Source organism: Mchenga conophoros, linkage group LG4, assembly GCF_057382185.1.
Source record: "Mchenga conophoros isolate Kocher_MC1m ecotype Shallow Benthic linkage group LG4, M_conophoros_male_GT1.1, whole genome shotgun sequence".
In the NCBI taxonomy this organism is placed as follows: domain Eukaryota; kingdom Metazoa; phylum Chordata; class Actinopteri; order Cichliformes; family Cichlidae; genus Mchenga; species Mchenga conophoros.
The window spans coordinates 25299800-25317616 of NC_140529.1; the positions used below are offsets into that span (position 1 = coordinate 25299800).

Sequence of the window (17817 nt, forward strand, 5' to 3'; positions counted from 1 at the left end):
TTCTCACTGATGGAAGGAGGTTTTGGCTCAAAATCTCACAATACATGGCCCCATTCATTCTGTCCTTAACACGGATCAGTCGTCCTGTCCCCTTGGCAGAAAAACAGCCCCATAGCATGATGTTTCCACCCCCATGCTTCACAGTAGGTATGGTGTTCTTGGGATGCAACTCAGTATTCGTCTTCCTCCAAACACGACGAGTTGAGTTTATACCAAAAAGTTCTACTTTGGTTTCATCTGACCACATGACATTCTCCCAATCCTCTGCTGTATCATCCATGTGCTCTCTGGCAAACTTCAGACGGGCCTGGACATGCACTGGCTTCAGCAGCGGAACACGTCTGGCACTGCGGGATTTGATTCCCTGCCGTTGTAGTGTGTTACTGATGGTGACCTTTGTTACTTTGGTCCCAGCTCTCTGCAGGTCATTCACCAGGTCCCCCCGTGTGGTTCTGGGATCTTTGCTCACCGTTCTCATGATCATTTTGACCCCACGGGATGAGATCTTGCGTGGAGCCCCAGATCGAGGGAGATTATCAGTGGTCTTGTATGTCTTCCATTTTCTGATGATTGCTCCCACAGTTGATTTTTTTCACACCAAGCTGCTTGCCTATTGTAGATTCACTCTTCCCAGTCTGGTGCAGGTCTACAATACTTTTCCTGGTGTCCTTCGAAAGCTCTTTGGTCTTGGCCATGGCGGAGTTTGGAGTCTGACTGTTTGAGGCTGTGGACAGGTGTCTTTTATACAGATGATGAGTTCAAACAGGTGCCATTCATACAGGTAATGAGTGGGGGACAGAAAAGCTTCTTACAGAAGACGTTACAGGTCTGTGAGAGCCAGAGATTTTCCTTGTTTGAGGTGACCAAATACTTATTTTCCACCCTAATTTACGAATAAATTCTTTACAAATCCTACCATGTGAATTCCTGGATTTTTTTTCACATTCTGTCTCTCACAGTTGAAGTGTACCTCTGGTGCAAATTACTGACCTCTGTCATCATTTTAAGTGGGAGAACTTGCACAATCGGTGGCTGACTAAATACTTTTTTGCCCCACTGTATCCCACCAGAACATCTACAATTGTCCCTTCTCACATGCTGCAGGTGACAGTCCACTTCACGCTGCTGGAAATACTCCTTTTGGTTTAGATGAAGGTGCTGCTTTCTTAGCATGTGCAAGAAGCAGGACACATAACGTCCATCCTTTGCCACGAATTCTCAGGATAAGTGCCTTTTCTATCTTTACACAGGCCCAACTGGACATTGCCTACACTTTGTGCTATAAGGAGCTTACTGTGGAAAGCCAATTTGAAGTCTGATCAAATGTTTGTGCTCCTATATGCAGCTCAATTGGGTAATGTCTAGTAAAAATTATGTACTGCAGTGCATGTGTGAAAATGGCTATATTGTCACAAACACACACAAAAAAAACAACTTGCTTCTTGGCTGGTGAGGCGAGAGCTTGGGGTCTTTTCACATCCTCCATCGCCAACTGAAGTAGGACCAAATGTACAGTGATTCTACACATGCCAGCTGGAAGGAATGAGAGCTTAAAGGGTAGAGGATTGATGATGAAAGCGGCACACTTGACGATTTCTAGAGTCTGGTTAACTCGCCAACATTACCGCCAGTTTCATCCTCGCAATTGTCCTTCTTGATATCCTTCAGGGGATTTGTTGACCTTTGGGATGTATCCTGCTGGGCTGAGATGATAAGTTGTTTGTTTTCTGACAAAGAAGGGGGTCCTTCAAGATTGGTTATATGTACAGATGTCAGGCCAGTGTGAGACTTTGATCGCCTGGCAGCAGAAGTTTCTGCAGTGGGACGTCTTTCACGGCTATCTACCTCTTTCACGTGAGTAAGCCCTGTCGTACTAGGGGAACCAGTGCTGGCACTGGGTACCATAGTATTAGTACTGCTTGCAGTGGTGCTGGTTGCAGGGACCATGCTTGCAATTTCGTCAGTGGGTGAGCGCCCGATGCTGCCATCCACCTGTGCTCGGATCTCTGGAGAGACTGAGAGCTGGTACTGAGGCACCGGGCCACTATCGCTGCTTTTAGGATAAAGGAAGGTCTTCATCTGACCTTTGCCCTTGACATTAACTGTGCCGCGATAATCAAACTCGTAATCCATGCCGCTAAGAACACAGTAACTCTCTTCGCTGACCTGGACACGACACTCCACGCCTGTGGTATCCATGCGGCTGGCAATGTTGACCGTGTCGCCCCAGATATCATAAAGAAGCTTGGTGGTGCCAATTACGCCTGCTGTTAGAGGCCCGTGATTAAATCCAATACGAAGCTTAAAGCCAAACCCTAACATGTTCTTGTTAAAGTCATCCACCACACGCATCATTTCAAGGGCAAATTCAAAAAGAGCTCGGAGGTGGGCGTGAGGATGTGCTGCATCTGCACACTGCTGAGCGTTGAGTCCTGCTGCCGCCATGTAAGTGGCACCAATGGTCTTGATCTTTTCTATATTAGCAAAGACGGGCTTCCGTAGGAGCTCATCAAAGTCTCCAATCAGCTCGTTGAGGACACGATAGCACTCCTTACCTCCTTCATAGCTTTCTTCATAAAATTCACTAAAGTTAACAATACTGGCAAATATTACACCCACATTGTCATGGTTCTTGGAGTAGCTCTGGGTAACCTTGAGCTGCTCGGCCACATGTATGGGAATGATATTGCGTAGCAGCCAGTCGGCCTGGTCCCTCATGTTCTGGATCTTGATGCGGTGTTGATCAGCTTCCACATTGCCATGGTAATGCAGACGGTAACTGACCTCAAATTCACGGTTAAGAAACCAGACCAAGAGAAGGAGGAGGAAAAAGGCCACACAGGCCTCACGGCCGAGAAGGTCCTGTGGGTGGGTCTGTGGGTCAAGTTCCAGTGGGCTGTCAGACATGACAATGGAGGTGTTGCTGTTGCTGCTGCTGTTGTTCTGGCCATCAGACCTGGTTGAGAAAGAGAAGAAAGAGAAAAAAGAGAAGAAAGAGGGAAAGGAAAGTTTAGAATACTTTAAGAAATAGTGCAGCTGTTACGATTACAAATAACCAAATGCAGCATTTGCTATAAACTCAATGCATCTCACCAAAATCAAACTGCCATCGCTCAGAATAGAAAGTCAGAGCACCTCAGTGGCAGAGAGCCTAGAGTCTGGCTGGTGTCCTTATTTCACCCATTCAATCTCAGTTCACTATCACTATCTGTTGAAGGCATAGTGTGTTTTGTCTTGTTTTATCTTTAATTTTATTTGATAGTGAGAGACAAATGTAGGAAGTAGGCAGGAAGCTGACATGGATTAAAGAGCTTGGTTGGAATAATAACCGAGCCCATTCAGTTGAAGCTTTTTGTCCAGTTTTAATGTGAAATGAGAAGTGAGAAATAATGCACTTCAAAACATCAACAATAATCATACTTACCAGAAAAACAGACTCTTAGTGACACTGAAAGAGAAAAAGCAGAAGCAACATTAATTCATGAAATAAGAACATCAAAAATGATTTCAATTCACGGACATTATACTTGTTCATAGCATGAAATGGCACGCAACTGTAAAGAGGAAAGAATTCATTAGTTTTTATGTTTGTCATTGATGCCTCAAAAGTTTTGAGGCAGAGATTTTTGCGACTGACCCTGTTATGTATGTATTTCCAAGAGTTCATTTTTCAGGGTGCAAAATATAGGGAGGAGAACATTTAAATCAAACATGCAAACCGATTTACTAATGTTTAAGACACACAGTTTACTGTTAATTGCATCGATATTTAATTTTTGCGCTTGATATCGAAATGAACCTGACCACATTTAGAAAACAGCACGACTTTTGTAAATCACTGTAAAACTAACAAATTCTTCTTGTGGCAACTATTTGGGGATTGCGCTCACACCCTATTTTGCAAGTTGAGTTAAAGAAGGGTGCTAAATACAATGTGAGAGTTTATTGAAGTGGCAACCAGATGTTGAAAGACACCATTTCAGCCCCATTTGCAGTGAGCAATCGAGTTAGGCAAAGAAAAATGTTGTCCCAGTTTGTTTAATCTTTGTGATGATGACTGTAAAAACTGGGTGCAGGGTTGGCAATTTGCTAGTCAATCATATTATCTATGGAGATGGTCTTGTGCTCTTTAGTCCTAGTGGTGCTGGTCTAGAGCAGCTCCTTCACATGTTATGTTATGTTGTGGAACATGACATCAGATGTAATGCCTGCAAGCGTACTGTCATGATTTGTAAACCAAAGAGGGCAAACACCAAAGATTTCCAGAGTTTAAACCATCAGATAATACAAGGTCAGGTATGTTGGATATCTTATTAAAGATCAAATGACAGACAATGACATTTATAGGGAATGTCTGATGATGTATGCACAAGTGAACATCCTCTTATGTAAATTTAATGCATGTACAGACTTTAAGGCACATCTGTAGGTGAATTCCAGGAAAGCAAGTTTACGGAAACTTCATGTAGCGTATAATGACGCCATGAGCTTATTATCGAAGAGACCGAGATTGTTAAGTGCAAGTGAGATGTATGTGTTTCTATGGATTATGAATGAGAAATAAACAAAAGCTGACTGAATGGACCTCCCTCCTTGAAATTTTCATCATCACATTATCCTTTATAATTAAGTGAACTGACCAAATGACCATGCCAAAAAATACTGCATGGGTTGTAAAGAGCAAAACTATTACTTCCTTTTATTGACGTCTCCGCAGTAAAATAAATGCATCTCATACCTGCAGGGGGAGCTGAAGAGCAAAGCCAGCAGTGCCAGTCCCACCAGTGTTGCTAGTGTTGAGCGCATCCAGTAGCTGAGCTGGCAGAAGTTACAATACTGAATAATAGCTATGATGACAGCACAGCAGATGAACATGGTAAACTAGGAAAACAAGAGACAGAACACAATATCAGTCAAAAAGGTGTAGATCATACTGTAAACAATACTAACTACAATACTTCTTACATACTGCATACAGCAGTTAAAGACATAATTAACGATGAAGTAAGACAAGCAGAACTTGATCAAACAACAGTAGCAGTATTTAATACTCTAAAGATCCCTTTTTAAAAGCATAAAATAAACATGAAATTTTAGTTCACCTGAATGGAGTGATGCATGTCACAAGCGACATGGGAGAATACTGCCACAGCAGGCAGGGACACCAGGACAGCTCCTATAAAGTGGCGTGCTATCCAGCCTGACATGGCCGTCATCAGCACTCGAGTGCAGGTCAGCACACTGTCCAGATAAAAAGCCATCCTGGAGAGAAAAGAAACCCAGAAAATGATGACTGATACAGATGACATGTGAGAGATTTTATAGTTTTATGTGTTCTCATGTGATCCCAGCTTGATTAATAAACTGGCTGCAGATATAATTATTAAAGGGCTGATTTATATATGATATAGATGGAAACATTTCCTCTCTCTTTTTGTTTTAGGGTCTATACATTTTCTTTCTGCACAGATTTTACCTGTAAGTCCAATATTAACCATGCCAACATTTTTTTCTTCTGTCTCTCCTCCTGGTCATCTTTTAAATATACTTTGAGGTGAGCAAAGCACCCACTCAATTCTTGCGTTAGACAAGTTCCAAAAATCAGCTTGGGACTTAGCCCTCAGATGGGTTGTACACAGCTTGAAGATAAGAGTACCACTGTCTCTACTATCTCTTCCCTCTTAAAAAGAACAAGGAAATGATAATGACCATCCATCCATTCTCCTCCACTTATCCTTATCAGGGTCAAGGGGGAAAGAGGTAGGGTACAGCATTGACAGGCCACCAGTCTCACGCAGGGCCAACAACCTATAATGCCCCAATGATAAGGTATTACAGAAAATCCAAGCGTACCAAGAATTCTTCTCTCAACATACTTGAGAAAGAAGTAGAGATGATGTGTGCACATCTAGGCTGCCCTCACCTGGACCACACACCTCTCCTGCCAAGTCGGGAAGGCCCATAAGAGGCGTTAGTCTGTTGGGATCTTAGAGCATACTCACCTCTCTCATCCCCTGATGGCCAAACTTCTATCAGTCAACAAGTGTGGTGAGGACTACAACAGCTGGTGAGGGTGGTAGGGTGTGCTTACAGTACCATACGACTACTATCATGTTGCACTATTATTTCTGTATATACTATCTCACTGTGTTTATCTGTTCATTTCCATATTTCTTGTCTATTTTTATACTGCTGCCCCGCCTAGAGCTGCTCAAAGTTTTGGTTTTTATTAACAGGGAATATAAATCTATTCTATTCTTTGTATTGCACTCCTAATTTAATAAAATATGTTCAAGACTTTCTGATAATGTCTGACTGGCTTGAGCCTCTCCTGCATTCAGTATCTCACCGTATGGCAATCAGCAGAGCCAGGACCTCCAAAATTGTGGCTACAGCTGTGAGAATGAGTGCCGGTGTGGATGGGTTCTGCTGGGTAACAAGCGGTTGAAGGAAACAGGCCAATGAAAGAGCCAGAAATACTAAACAGCACAGGAGCATGTCCAGGAAAGAACTGAATGTTGGGCTGGCAAATGTCTGCACCGCTGCTTGGGTCTCGACCTGGGAGGATGGGAAAAGAGGAAACAGAGGGCAGGAAAGAAAAAAAGAAAGAGTATAATCGTAAAAATATGCTTATTAAGGTAGCGTGAAGGGGATTCATAAATAAGAATGAGGTGTTAGAGGAAATCTGTCTTAATACTGGTGGTATATTAGGAAATTTAACCACAGAGCAACTACAAAAAAAAGCTGGATCCCCCTTGAATAGAATGAAAAAAAGAAATAAAAATGAATGTTACAAATTTAACAAGCTTCAATAAATCTTATTTGTGATTAGTTACATATTATTTGTTAATGAGACTGTAGCAACAGCAGCAGCCATGTCCTTAAGATGCACTTCTGATGATACACCAGCAGAGGACATCACAACCTAAAACTAAACTGCTTCTAAGGTCCTGCAGTGATTTCCCTTTGCCGCAGTCTTGAGCGGTCTGGTCATAACGCAGCACTATCGGGCTACCAGACACAGACAAAGAGGAAAACATGAACAAGCTAAGATAAATATATAGAAATTCAAGCAAGCATACTATGCGTGCTTATCTGAATGACTCTCAGATCTTAGCTAGACCAAAGGTAACTATGTTAGGCAACATTTCATCACACACAAACACCTACCTCCTCCTGGTAGCTTATCCGGTACGCAGACTCCAGGCTCTTCTCCAGGAAGGTGAGGCTCAGCTTGTTTATTGGAGGTTTGTAAAAATAGTCCTTCATGAGACTGCAAGAGACACACAAAGTTACATTTTACAAGTACTTTCAGCCATTTTCACACATTCACTGGAACCCTCAGCATTTTGTAGACAATGGAGGTGCACGTGAGAGCACAAATGTGAAATTCAGACATTGCTTTACAAATAAGATGTTAATGTTAAAGAAAAAACATATGTTCACAGCCTTCCCACAAATGTATTGTTAACTAAAGCAACTATAAACGCTGCTAAAATGTATTAATTGTTCAATTATTGCTTTTTAATCTCTCCTAACCAACTTTATAATGAATTCATCCAAGCCATCAGTGTGTTTATTAGACCCCATTCATAGAAGGCTGTTCAAAGAAGTCTTACCATTAAGTGCTCTATTTATTTTTACTAACTGGCTACCCACCAGAGGCCTTTAACTTTGCTTAAAAGTTGATCCAATTAGATTTCCAATATTCATATTATTTAAAAGATTCTCAAAAAGAATGTTGTAAATCAGTTATGTGATCATTTGCAGAGGAATGGTTAAATGGAATGGATACAGTCTTGAATTCACCATGGCACCGAAAAAGCACTAGTAAAGGTTACTAATGACCTTCTTAAAGTCTATGACTGTGGACATTGCTGTGTGTTTGTCCTCTTAGACTTCAGTGTTGCATTAAATACTGTTGATGACGTTGAACATTTTATGACTTAAACTAGAACGCAGCACTGGCATTAAAGGAAATGCTCTGCACTGGTTTGAATTATATTTATCTGATTGGAGTCTATCAGGAGCCAACACTACTCCTCTTTTATACTCTCTACATTGGCTCTTAATAGATTGTGTTTTATTATATCCTTTTTGGCTATTATGGCACTTAGTGTTCTTATTTATTTTAGTCATTTTGTGTATAACACTTTGTGATAGTCTATGAAAAGTGCCTAATAGATCAGCTTTACTTGTTTGTTTAACTTTACTTCTAAAAGCGTCCTGAAAAATGTTCTGCTTATCCAGAAGATCATATTCTCGCATATTTCCAGATTCCTTTCATTGGCTTCCTCTACACACAAACCTTGAATATACAGGCCACATCATGTCTTAAAGACCTCACAGTACTATGTTACCACAATGTGAGCACTTAACTATTAGACTTTAGCTTTCAGGCCCTCGTCTGTGGAACCAGCTCACAGTTTGGATTCAGGAGACACTGTCTCTACTTTTAAGGCTAAAAACTTTCCTTTTTGATAAAGCATATAGTTTGGGCTGGATCATGTGGGCCTGAAGCCTCCCTTAATTATGTTGCTAAAGACTCAGTGTGCTGAGAGGCTTCCCATGATGCACTGACCATTTCTTCTTCATTTCGGTGCCCATGTATTTATACAGTACGCCACTACTGCATATTGTTAATGCTGGATTACCTATCTTCTTTGATAACATCTACAAAGTGAGCATCACTCCTCTCCCTGAAGTTCTTGGATCGCAGAGGTAAGAGCGCTGAATGATCCATCCCCATGGCTCCTCCGCTCCATGTCTTCTTCTCCTTCTCCTGCAGCATCTCACACAGTGACGTCTGGCTGTTGGTCAAAGCTTCTAATCGAGGACTAAGCAACCCGTTTAAAGCCTTGGGGTTGCAGCCTGCAGAAATCACTGGGGAGCACTTCAAATTTGAGGCATCCTGAGGTGAAGAGGTGAAAGAGGTACTCGACTTTACAAAGAAGAACGTGTGATGTGGCTGTGGAAATGGGTCAGAAATAGTATGAAGGAGTCTGAATAGGAAATATGAAAGTTACAGGCTGTGCTTCAGCTGCACCAATTTAAATGGTTGTCTCTGTGGCACAGTTCATCTGGGACCCATAGAGTTCTACTTCTTTGAACTATTTTTGAGACCTTTTTTAGCTGCCGGGTATGTGTAAATGAAATATCTCTATGTGCCCATATTTGCTAGAACCATAATGACAAAAAGTAGACTCGACTATGAGTCTTTCCAAATGTGAAAGTCAGACAAATAACATTTTGACTGTTTAATATTGTTTTCTCTGTTTTGTTAAGGTGGTATCAACTAGCTAACCTTGCCACTGTTGGTCTTGTGGTCGTCATGGCAGCCATTGTGCACCATGCCTTCTTCCAGGACCTGATCCTCCCCTGCTATCAGTGCCACGCTGCAGGAAAGACAGGGGGACTGTGGGGTGATTAGACGGGTGACACAGAAGGAAAGGGAGTAGAGAAGGAAGGAAGAGAATTCATGAAGTAAGTGACGCAGATCAAGCAGAGCATACGAGCTGATAAAAATACAACAAGATACGTCGGTGTGATGCAGCTTTGCTGTGAGGGCAAAAGAGCTAAAATGTGCCATTAAAAGGCAAAGCAGGAACGCTAACATGTTTTAAATTAATCTAACAAACTCTGAAACACTTATGATAGTATGTTTCAATGTTTAAAAAACAGTGATGGCAATAAAAGAGTTAACAAGTTGTGTGTAGGAGGTCTGCACTGGCTCAAGGTCTTTATTTTCAGGCGAGTGTGTCTGCGAGAGCGAGAGATCTGTGTGATACTTGTTGTGCTATGACTGACCATGACACAGAGAAGCACAAGGTGCCATAAAGTAGTACTGTGTAGCTTAAACAATGTAAATACAAAGAGATGGCAAATAATGTACACCTACTTGTCACATTAAAAACATGGAAACATTTGTGATTACGCCTGCCGTTCACGTTTCATCCTTTCACCTGCTCACAGTTATTAAGCTTTTTTTTTCTAAGATGTCTTATCCTTCAGTGTGAGACTCATCCAGATTTGTGTGAGAGCTACGCTGAAGATGAAAAGCTGCAAATGAAGAAGTGATCAGTGGTAGGCAGACAGGTTTTGGCAGTACTTCCAAGGTCCCCTCTGCTTGAGTTAACTCATTTCCATACTGGGATGAGAAGCCAACCCCACCTTCCAGCCCTACCTCTTCTATCACTCACATGCCTTCCTTTTTTCTCTACTGCACCTTCACTCTCCACCTGTCCGGGTAGAGATAAAAGAGCTGTGCAGAGATCGCGGGGTGCAAACAGATGATTAATTTGGGTGAATTTATGCTACAGCAGTAAAGGTTTTTGAGGCTAATTAATAAAAAAAATGATGTGTTAAGGGTTTTGCTGAGTATGTTATGGCGGTACAATTTTGGCAAATGTGAAAATTTCCCTTCAAGGCAGAAATAAGGAGAAGATCGGCGATGGACACACAGGTAGGTCCATAAGCGTGTGGACAATGACACAGTTTTCATAGTCTTGCCTCTGTACACCACCATAGGGGATTTTAAATAAAGGACCAAGACTTTCAGTTTTAATTTAAGGCGTTTAACAAAAGTACCGAATTAACTGTTCAGGAATTACAGCCATTTTTATACGCAGTCAGACAAACTAAAATTATTATGAATATAAAGATTGTTCTAATATTTGGATGAAAATCCTTTGCGGTCAATGACTGCCTGAGGTCTACAATACATGCTGTTTTTCTTCCCTTGAGATGCTCTGCCAGGCTTTTACTGCTGCTTGTTTATGTGTCTCTCTGTATTCAGTTTTGTCCTCAGTAACTGAAAAGCAAGCTCTACTGGGCCAAGCTCAGATGACTGTCTTGGCCATTAAAGAATATCCAATTCTTCAGAATTTTCCAGAATATCCAACACCTTCTCGAACCACCTGCCTGCTCACCCTCCTGTCAATTAGATTTTTTTCCCCAACCAGTGGCTCACCCCACTGCTCGTTCCGCGCCCATCCCAAGTAAGCAACTCTGAAACATTCACTTAGCTCATTACTCTGGTGCTCGCCCATGCCGTAGACTGGAAGTAACTCTCATCTCTTCTCTCCTAGAGTTGCTGTTCTGAGTTACCAGAGACTCTTTCCAGCACTTATCCCTGTGAAAAAAACCTTCCAGTGCAATAAACTCTGAACTGTGAGCTGTTGTCTCCCGGGTGTTGCTTTAGAGTCTATTTCACAGCTGGTCAGTGCATTCAGTGTTTTTAACAACGCATCAGATTGTTGAATTGTCCATTGACTTTTTCTCTCTCTCTTCTCATTTTGGTTTTCAGCCCAATGATGGTCCTCCTTCGCTTTCATCTGCATCTCTTCAGACCTCATATGGAGTGTCAGTTAACAGCTAAATGAAATCTCAACACTTAGAATCAGATTGAGATATTACATCTGCTTTGTCTGTTTGTTGGGACGGGTCTCACTTGGCCATGAAACAACTATCCAAACGTCCTCTGAAAAAAGGGGAACTATGTATAAAAATGGCTACGTTTGTTAAACCTCATGAATTAAAGCTGGGAGTCTGCATCTCGTCACACTTCGCTTGTTTAATTTTTTTTAATCCACTGTGGGGTTGCACAAAGTCAAAAATGACCAAACTTGTGTCACCAGCCAAATACTTATGAACTGTATGCGATCAGCACTATAATGCTGCCTGCATTTTTGTTGCATAACTAATATGATTAGACAATATCTCTGTGTTTTTTGTTTAGATTCATACTCTTTAGAATTTAATATGCACTGAGGTGCCATGCAAACAGAAGCATATTTTATACAAGTGCACCAAATATGAAGCGGTAAATTAACAAAGATGCTCAAGGTTAAGCTTATGTAAAAAATATGGATGTTTTGCATGGTGTGGATCAAAGCAATTCTGTTTTTTAGCTCCTTTAACACAAGACAATAGAAAGCTCAATGCATGCAAAAAGAAAAATGAAAATATTTATCAAAGCTCCTGATACGCCCACACAAAAACACAGAGCAAAGATGAACATCGAAGAGATTGTGACAGAACATAGAGCTCAGTGTTCTTCCTCAGGTGATATAGCTGTACAATGATAGATGAGCCCAAGAAAATATACTTATATATTTAACTACAAAGCTGATTCCCTTAGAGACAGCAACTTACCTTGGCTCTGTCTTGGGGAAGGGTGCAGGCCGAAGGGGCTCCATCAGGCGTGTGCACTCTGGACGTGGGACAGCAAGGATCTGCTTGCTCCGTCCCAGCTAATCCTATTTGGGAACAGGTACAGATGGAATGAGCCTCCATCTTCCTGCCAGAAATCAGATAGGTCTTTAGGCCTGAAGAGAGAAATGGAAACAAATAAAGAGAGGATGTCACTGACAGATCAGTTCTTATTCCCAGATCTAACTGGAAAAGGCCTGAGTTGGGCTTAGTTGTTCTTTTGTGGATAAAAGTATAGGCAGTTGTGGAGTTGTTTTAGGAGTCAGCAGAGGGTTTGTGGCCAGAATAAATCCCCACAGAGAATTATGCAAAGTTGGAAAATTCAAGTTTGCAGACATGATCCTTTTTTGTTTCCCTACACGTTTACAAAACTTTATCATCATTTTTGATGCATTTGTGCAGGTCTTTGCATTTCTGTCATTTCAATACACACAGTGTGAAAAAGACTAGCACTTTGATACCAAGTGACATCATCAGAGGCTGAAAAAGTTTACTTCTTTTACCAAAACTAGAAAAAACCCCAAAATAAACCAAAAAGAAACATTTGACCTAAACTAGTGGGTCACAATGTAATGGTTAATGTCCCAATGCTATATCTATCATTTCCAGTTGATATATACAAACAAGTAAAACTTCTTTCAAGAGTCCCATTTCCTGCCCACAATCATGTCTTCTTCATGTGAAAACAGCATTTTACGTTTTAATATTTGTCTAATATTTAAATGTTTTTGATGATCTGAAACATTTAAGTGTGACAAACATAAAAAAATAGGAAATCAGGGAGGGGGCAAACACTTTTTCACACCACTGAATTTCTCACCAATTCCCCCATAGCCCGAGGAAGGATTTCCGTATAGCAATTTCTGAATTAATTCCATTTCTCCTTCTTGATCTTCACCTTCTCCATAATGAGAAATGTAATCTTTCATATATGCGTAATATGGGTGCATGTGCATGTAAGTGTGGGTGTTCATGTATTCCTTTCCGCTGACCATGAAACAGCCAAATATTTGAACACCTGCTTCCTCCTGCCTCTATCAACATGTCCATTTCCATTACTCCTGCAAGTTATGTGTATTTGTATGCAACTCTTTGCTGTTGTGACACGTCATAGCCACACTAACAGGTTATCTGTGTTTGTCAGCAGCATAGGTTAGTACCTGCAACTGTGTGCTTAGCCACATAATTTAACTGTCAGTGAAGCTGCAGCCTCAGGCTCTGAGCATTGTATGCACTAAGTACTTCAGACAGGCCTGCCACTGGCTCTGCTAAGCCACCCTGGGGCTCCACTCTCTGACACACACACACACACACACACACACACACACACACACACACACACACACACACACACACACACACACACACACGTATGCCACAAGGGAACAAAGTCTTAGTTTAAGATGAACACACGAATTAAGAAGCAAGACACAAAAATAAGAATGCATACAAAAAGATCGATGTACCGTTTATGAGACACTCACAAAAACAGCATCGCTAAACGCCTACACACTTAGTAAAACACACGTACACAAAGCAAGCAGAAGTATAGATGGATGACTTCACTGTAGCTGGGTGGATAGTCAGGTGGATGAGATTCAAGGACGGGAAATGAAAGCGGTAAACAGCAGTTACAATGAACCATTTCCCCGCATCAGTGATGCAGAATGGCACAGCAGATGAGGAGAGGCAGCAGGAAACTGAGGAGAGCTTTTGACTGCCTCCGAAAATGAAAATGTGCGAGAGTGAGTGTGTGAGAGTGACTGTGTGTCAAAGACAGATCCAGAGACACAAACACACACACACACACCACTCGCACGCAGCATGACTGATTTCATTAGTTTGCTAATCAAATCCTACACTGCCTCCCATTATGACACACCGTCTTCTGCTTCTGCTGATGGGTCAACTAGGTTATTTTCCCCTTCTCTTTCTGCTTCTCCTGTCTTCTTTTATCCTTTCTCATCAGTATCTCTGAAGCAGAAATGAGTTCCAGTGACATGCAGTGTTCTCACAACTTCCGCAAGTCATCCTGGAGTGACGCAGGTAAAGTAGAAGATGCCTTAAATGACTTTGAGTGGAGAAATGTGGTGTAATTGTTGCCTTGCCTTTTTATTGACATTTTCACAACCCAGATCGGGAGCCTTTGAGTTAGAGAGAGTGCCAGATTTTCATTATTTATTAATATATTTATACTCTCAATTAATGCAAATCGCGCAGTAAAAGCAAAGGCGCCCGCTGAGTAATAATAAAACTGCATATTATGGGAACCAACCCAAATGCATCTTAACAGAAATCCCTGGACCATTTAGCCTCTATTCCCAAATACTGTGAAAGCTTATTAAAAATAATGAGGTATGTCAAGACAGAAAATGTGTGTAGCAACAAATTACTAGACAGAAAAGATAAAAGGCAGAGAGAGCAGGTTTGCCAGTGCAAAGAATATCGATCCATTATCACTCCACTTCAGAAAAGTCAGGGCGACACATATTTTTCTTTCTGTGCTAGAGCAGATGGTCTGTTAGTTTAGAAATTTAAAGAAGAGGTGATGCAACACAGAGGCAAACATGCTCCTATCCCGACACTGTTAAATGTGTTTCTAGCATCAAATTGTCATGGCTGTGTGCAGGCAGGCAGAGAGGAAGGACACAAAATGCAGGACTCTCGGAGGCAAAAATGAACTCGGAATAAACTGCTTTATTGCAGGCTGCTGATAGAACAGAAGACTAACTAAACTGGAAAATATAAACTAACAAGCAAGCAAAACAGGTAGCAGAACACATAGCGTAAGGGTGAGTAGATATTTACGACGCAACAGAGAACAAAGGAATCACAGGGCTTATATACACGGGGGAGTAATCAGGGAATGGAAAACATCAGGGAGACACAGCTGGGAGGGATTGGGCTAACGATCATGGCTCAAGAGTTGGGAGTTCGTCTTGTAATCGGAAGGTTGCCGGTTCGAGCCCCGGCTCCGACAGTCTCGGTCCCAAGGACACTTGTCCCTTGGGCAAGACACTTCACCCGTTGCCTACTGGTGGTGGTCAGAGGGCCCAGTGGCACCAGTGTCCGGCAGCCTCGCCTCTGTCAGTGCGCCCCAGGGTGGCTGTGGCTACAATGTAGCTTGCCATCACCAGTGTGCGAATGTGTGTGTGAATGGGGGGATGATTGTGTATAGTGTAAAGCGCTTTGGGGTCCTTAGGACCAAGTAAAGCGCTATACAAATACAGACAGACCATTTAACGAGACAGGAAGCAGGTAAAACTGAACACACCGACACCAGACACGGACCTTCAAAGTAAAACAGGAAGCAAGAAACAATTTACAAAGATGCAGACCGACACTGAACTAAACCTAGAATAATAATCAATAATATAGAAATATACCAAAATATAAGAAACTGACAAAGCTGGGTCAAAATGACCCAGAACTGTGACACAAATTCAAATATTTGTTTGTTTTAATAGAATAAAATGTTTCAGTTTTGATGTGGCTAAGTTGTCTCTTTACCATTTTCAATTTAAGCCTCTATTTTATTTTTTTATATTTTGCTTCCCAGGAGCCAGACTTACTTTTAATTTTAAATGTAATTTTTAAAAAATGGTCTATAGCAATAGTTCCTTGGACTGCTTTTTCACTCGTTTTCACTCCAGTCTTTGAACCATTTTCAGAGGAATGTTTTTTGGTTTGTTAAGCCACTTAACCCTGACCTCTGAAATATTCAAGCATAAAAAAGGGACCTAGCTAAAGAGGATGAACCAGTGTTGTGTTTAAATATGACAGATAACGTAGCAAATCTTTAGGCACTTTGCTACTAACAGCCTGACACAAAAATATCTTTTGTGAATATATTTTTGCCACAACAACATGATTCCCAAAGGATCATTAATAGAAATACAAGAGAAAGAGTTGAAAAGAAAAAAAGGCTGAGGTATGCCAAATTACAAAAGTCCTGGACTGAAAATCGGTGACAACAGGTCTGATGGGGTGATGAACCCAGAATAAATGAATAAATAAATGAATGTCTTTAAAGGAGCCTGGAGAACTACTCCTGAAGACTGCTTAAAGAAATTAGAAGAAAGCTGCCTAAGTGAGTTCAGGCTGTGTTGAAGAATAAAGGTGCTTGTATCAAATATTGACTTTCAAGGTCATTAGAATTATACAAACCAACTCACACCTCCGATCAGCCAAAAGAGAAGAGGAGCAAGATGAACAAACTGCCCAGGCTGGCAAAGTTTCCAAGTATGTTATCAGTGTGGTCACACGAGATTTTATGCAGCTTTGTGTGCCTGCTCCTGACCACTTGAGGACAATCTGTCATCTAACCTTGTAGCAGCTGAAATTGCGCTGTCAGCCAGTAGAGTATGGCTCGGATAAGCAGCTGGATACATAGCTCACTTCATTTAATAGGGTCCAATATCTTCATAGTATAGCTGCACTCTAAAGTCCTCGTGGCAGGATAAAAGGTCAGGAAACTGTGAGATCCAATTGATTCTTTCCTGCTGTGTAGGTTTCAGTACATCTGTCACTCTATGTACATTTGTTTGATAGTCTCTTAGGCAGGTATGTGATTGTGCTGGCCCTTCTACATCTCCCATGACCTTGGGTTAATTGAAGAGCATCATTAGCAGCAGCCTCTGGGCGGTATGGGACTTGAAGTGTCCTGTCTTCTGCTATCAGCTGACAGGGAACAGTAGATAACCTTTCCCCATGAGAGCCTAGTTACATTATCTCCCTCTCCAAGCCCTTTTGTTCAGGACAGAGGAGGGTGAAATGAGAAAACACTTTGCAAACAAATAACATCATCAGCCCTACTCCTCCCTTCCTCTCACCTCTTCATGGCACGTCCAAGCTCTCGTGGGACAATAGCCACCTCTGAGTGTCTCAGTGCAGAGGTTGGGTGTGCCAAAAAAAACATGCAGAAAAAAAAAAACGATGAATGAGCACACGCACACAAACACACTGCGGTGGTCATTTCAGGCACTCTTAATGTATCCATCTGTGCAAAGAGAAGGACAACTAAATTGGAATGCGAACATTAAGTAACAAAAAGCATAGATGCCACACACTCTTACACTGTCCTATATGCAACAAGCAGAACATAGAGGGAATAGGACCAAAGAAAGGCAAATCATTATCATAGAAAAACACCCCTCCTGCTTCCCCACTGGGATATACAAAAGTAGAAAAGAAGAACAGATAATTCACATTGGGGAAAAAAATAGCACATGAATGCAACAGGTACAGTAGCCATAAATATAAAATGTTCTGGACATTTATCACAAAGCAACACCTTTTGCTTTCAAGTTCCATTTGCAACCCAAGTGGGACTCAAAAGCCAATGCTGCAGTCCCAGGGAGGTTTATTAAAAGCAACCGAACACAAAGGGCAGCAAAGAGGAAAGGAGTGTTGGCAGATTTACTGGAATCAGCACACAAACACACACTCACACACATACACACACACAAACCTATCATGCGGCTGATCTTTCCATAATGACAGGTTCACTTTCCGGGGCCAGGTATCTGAGCAGGAGGGCATTCGAACAGGTGGTGCAGAGTAACTAGCACTGCTAGGCTGGGCAGTTCTCCATGCCATGTTGGCACT

The 17817-nt window shown here is 41.6% G+C and overlaps 1 protein-coding gene across 1 annotated transcript in view; it reads right to left on the bottom strand.

Annotated features, from left to right (window-relative positions):
* Positions 1-971: 971 nt before the first annotated feature.
* adcy9b (adenylate cyclase 9b) overlaps positions 972-17817 on the bottom strand; it is a 40319-nt gene continuing 23473 nt past the window's right edge. The window contains exons 2-10 of the mRNA XM_085271237.1: positions 12154-12326; positions 9305-9415; positions 8655-8911; positions 7171-7273; positions 6350-6558; positions 5103-5262; positions 4739-4881; positions 3425-3448; positions 972-2956 (exon numbers count right to left, since the gene is read on the bottom strand). Of these exons, the coding sequence (XP_085127363.1) occupies positions 1597-2956; positions 3425-3448; positions 4739-4881; positions 5103-5262; positions 6350-6558; positions 7171-7273; positions 8655-8911; positions 9305-9415; positions 12154-12326 (2540 nt within the window). The 3' untranslated portion in view covers positions 972-1596. The remainder of the gene's footprint in view (positions 2957-3424; positions 3449-4738; positions 4882-5102; positions 5263-6349; positions 6559-7170; positions 7274-8654; positions 8912-9304; positions 9416-12153; positions 12327-17817) is intronic.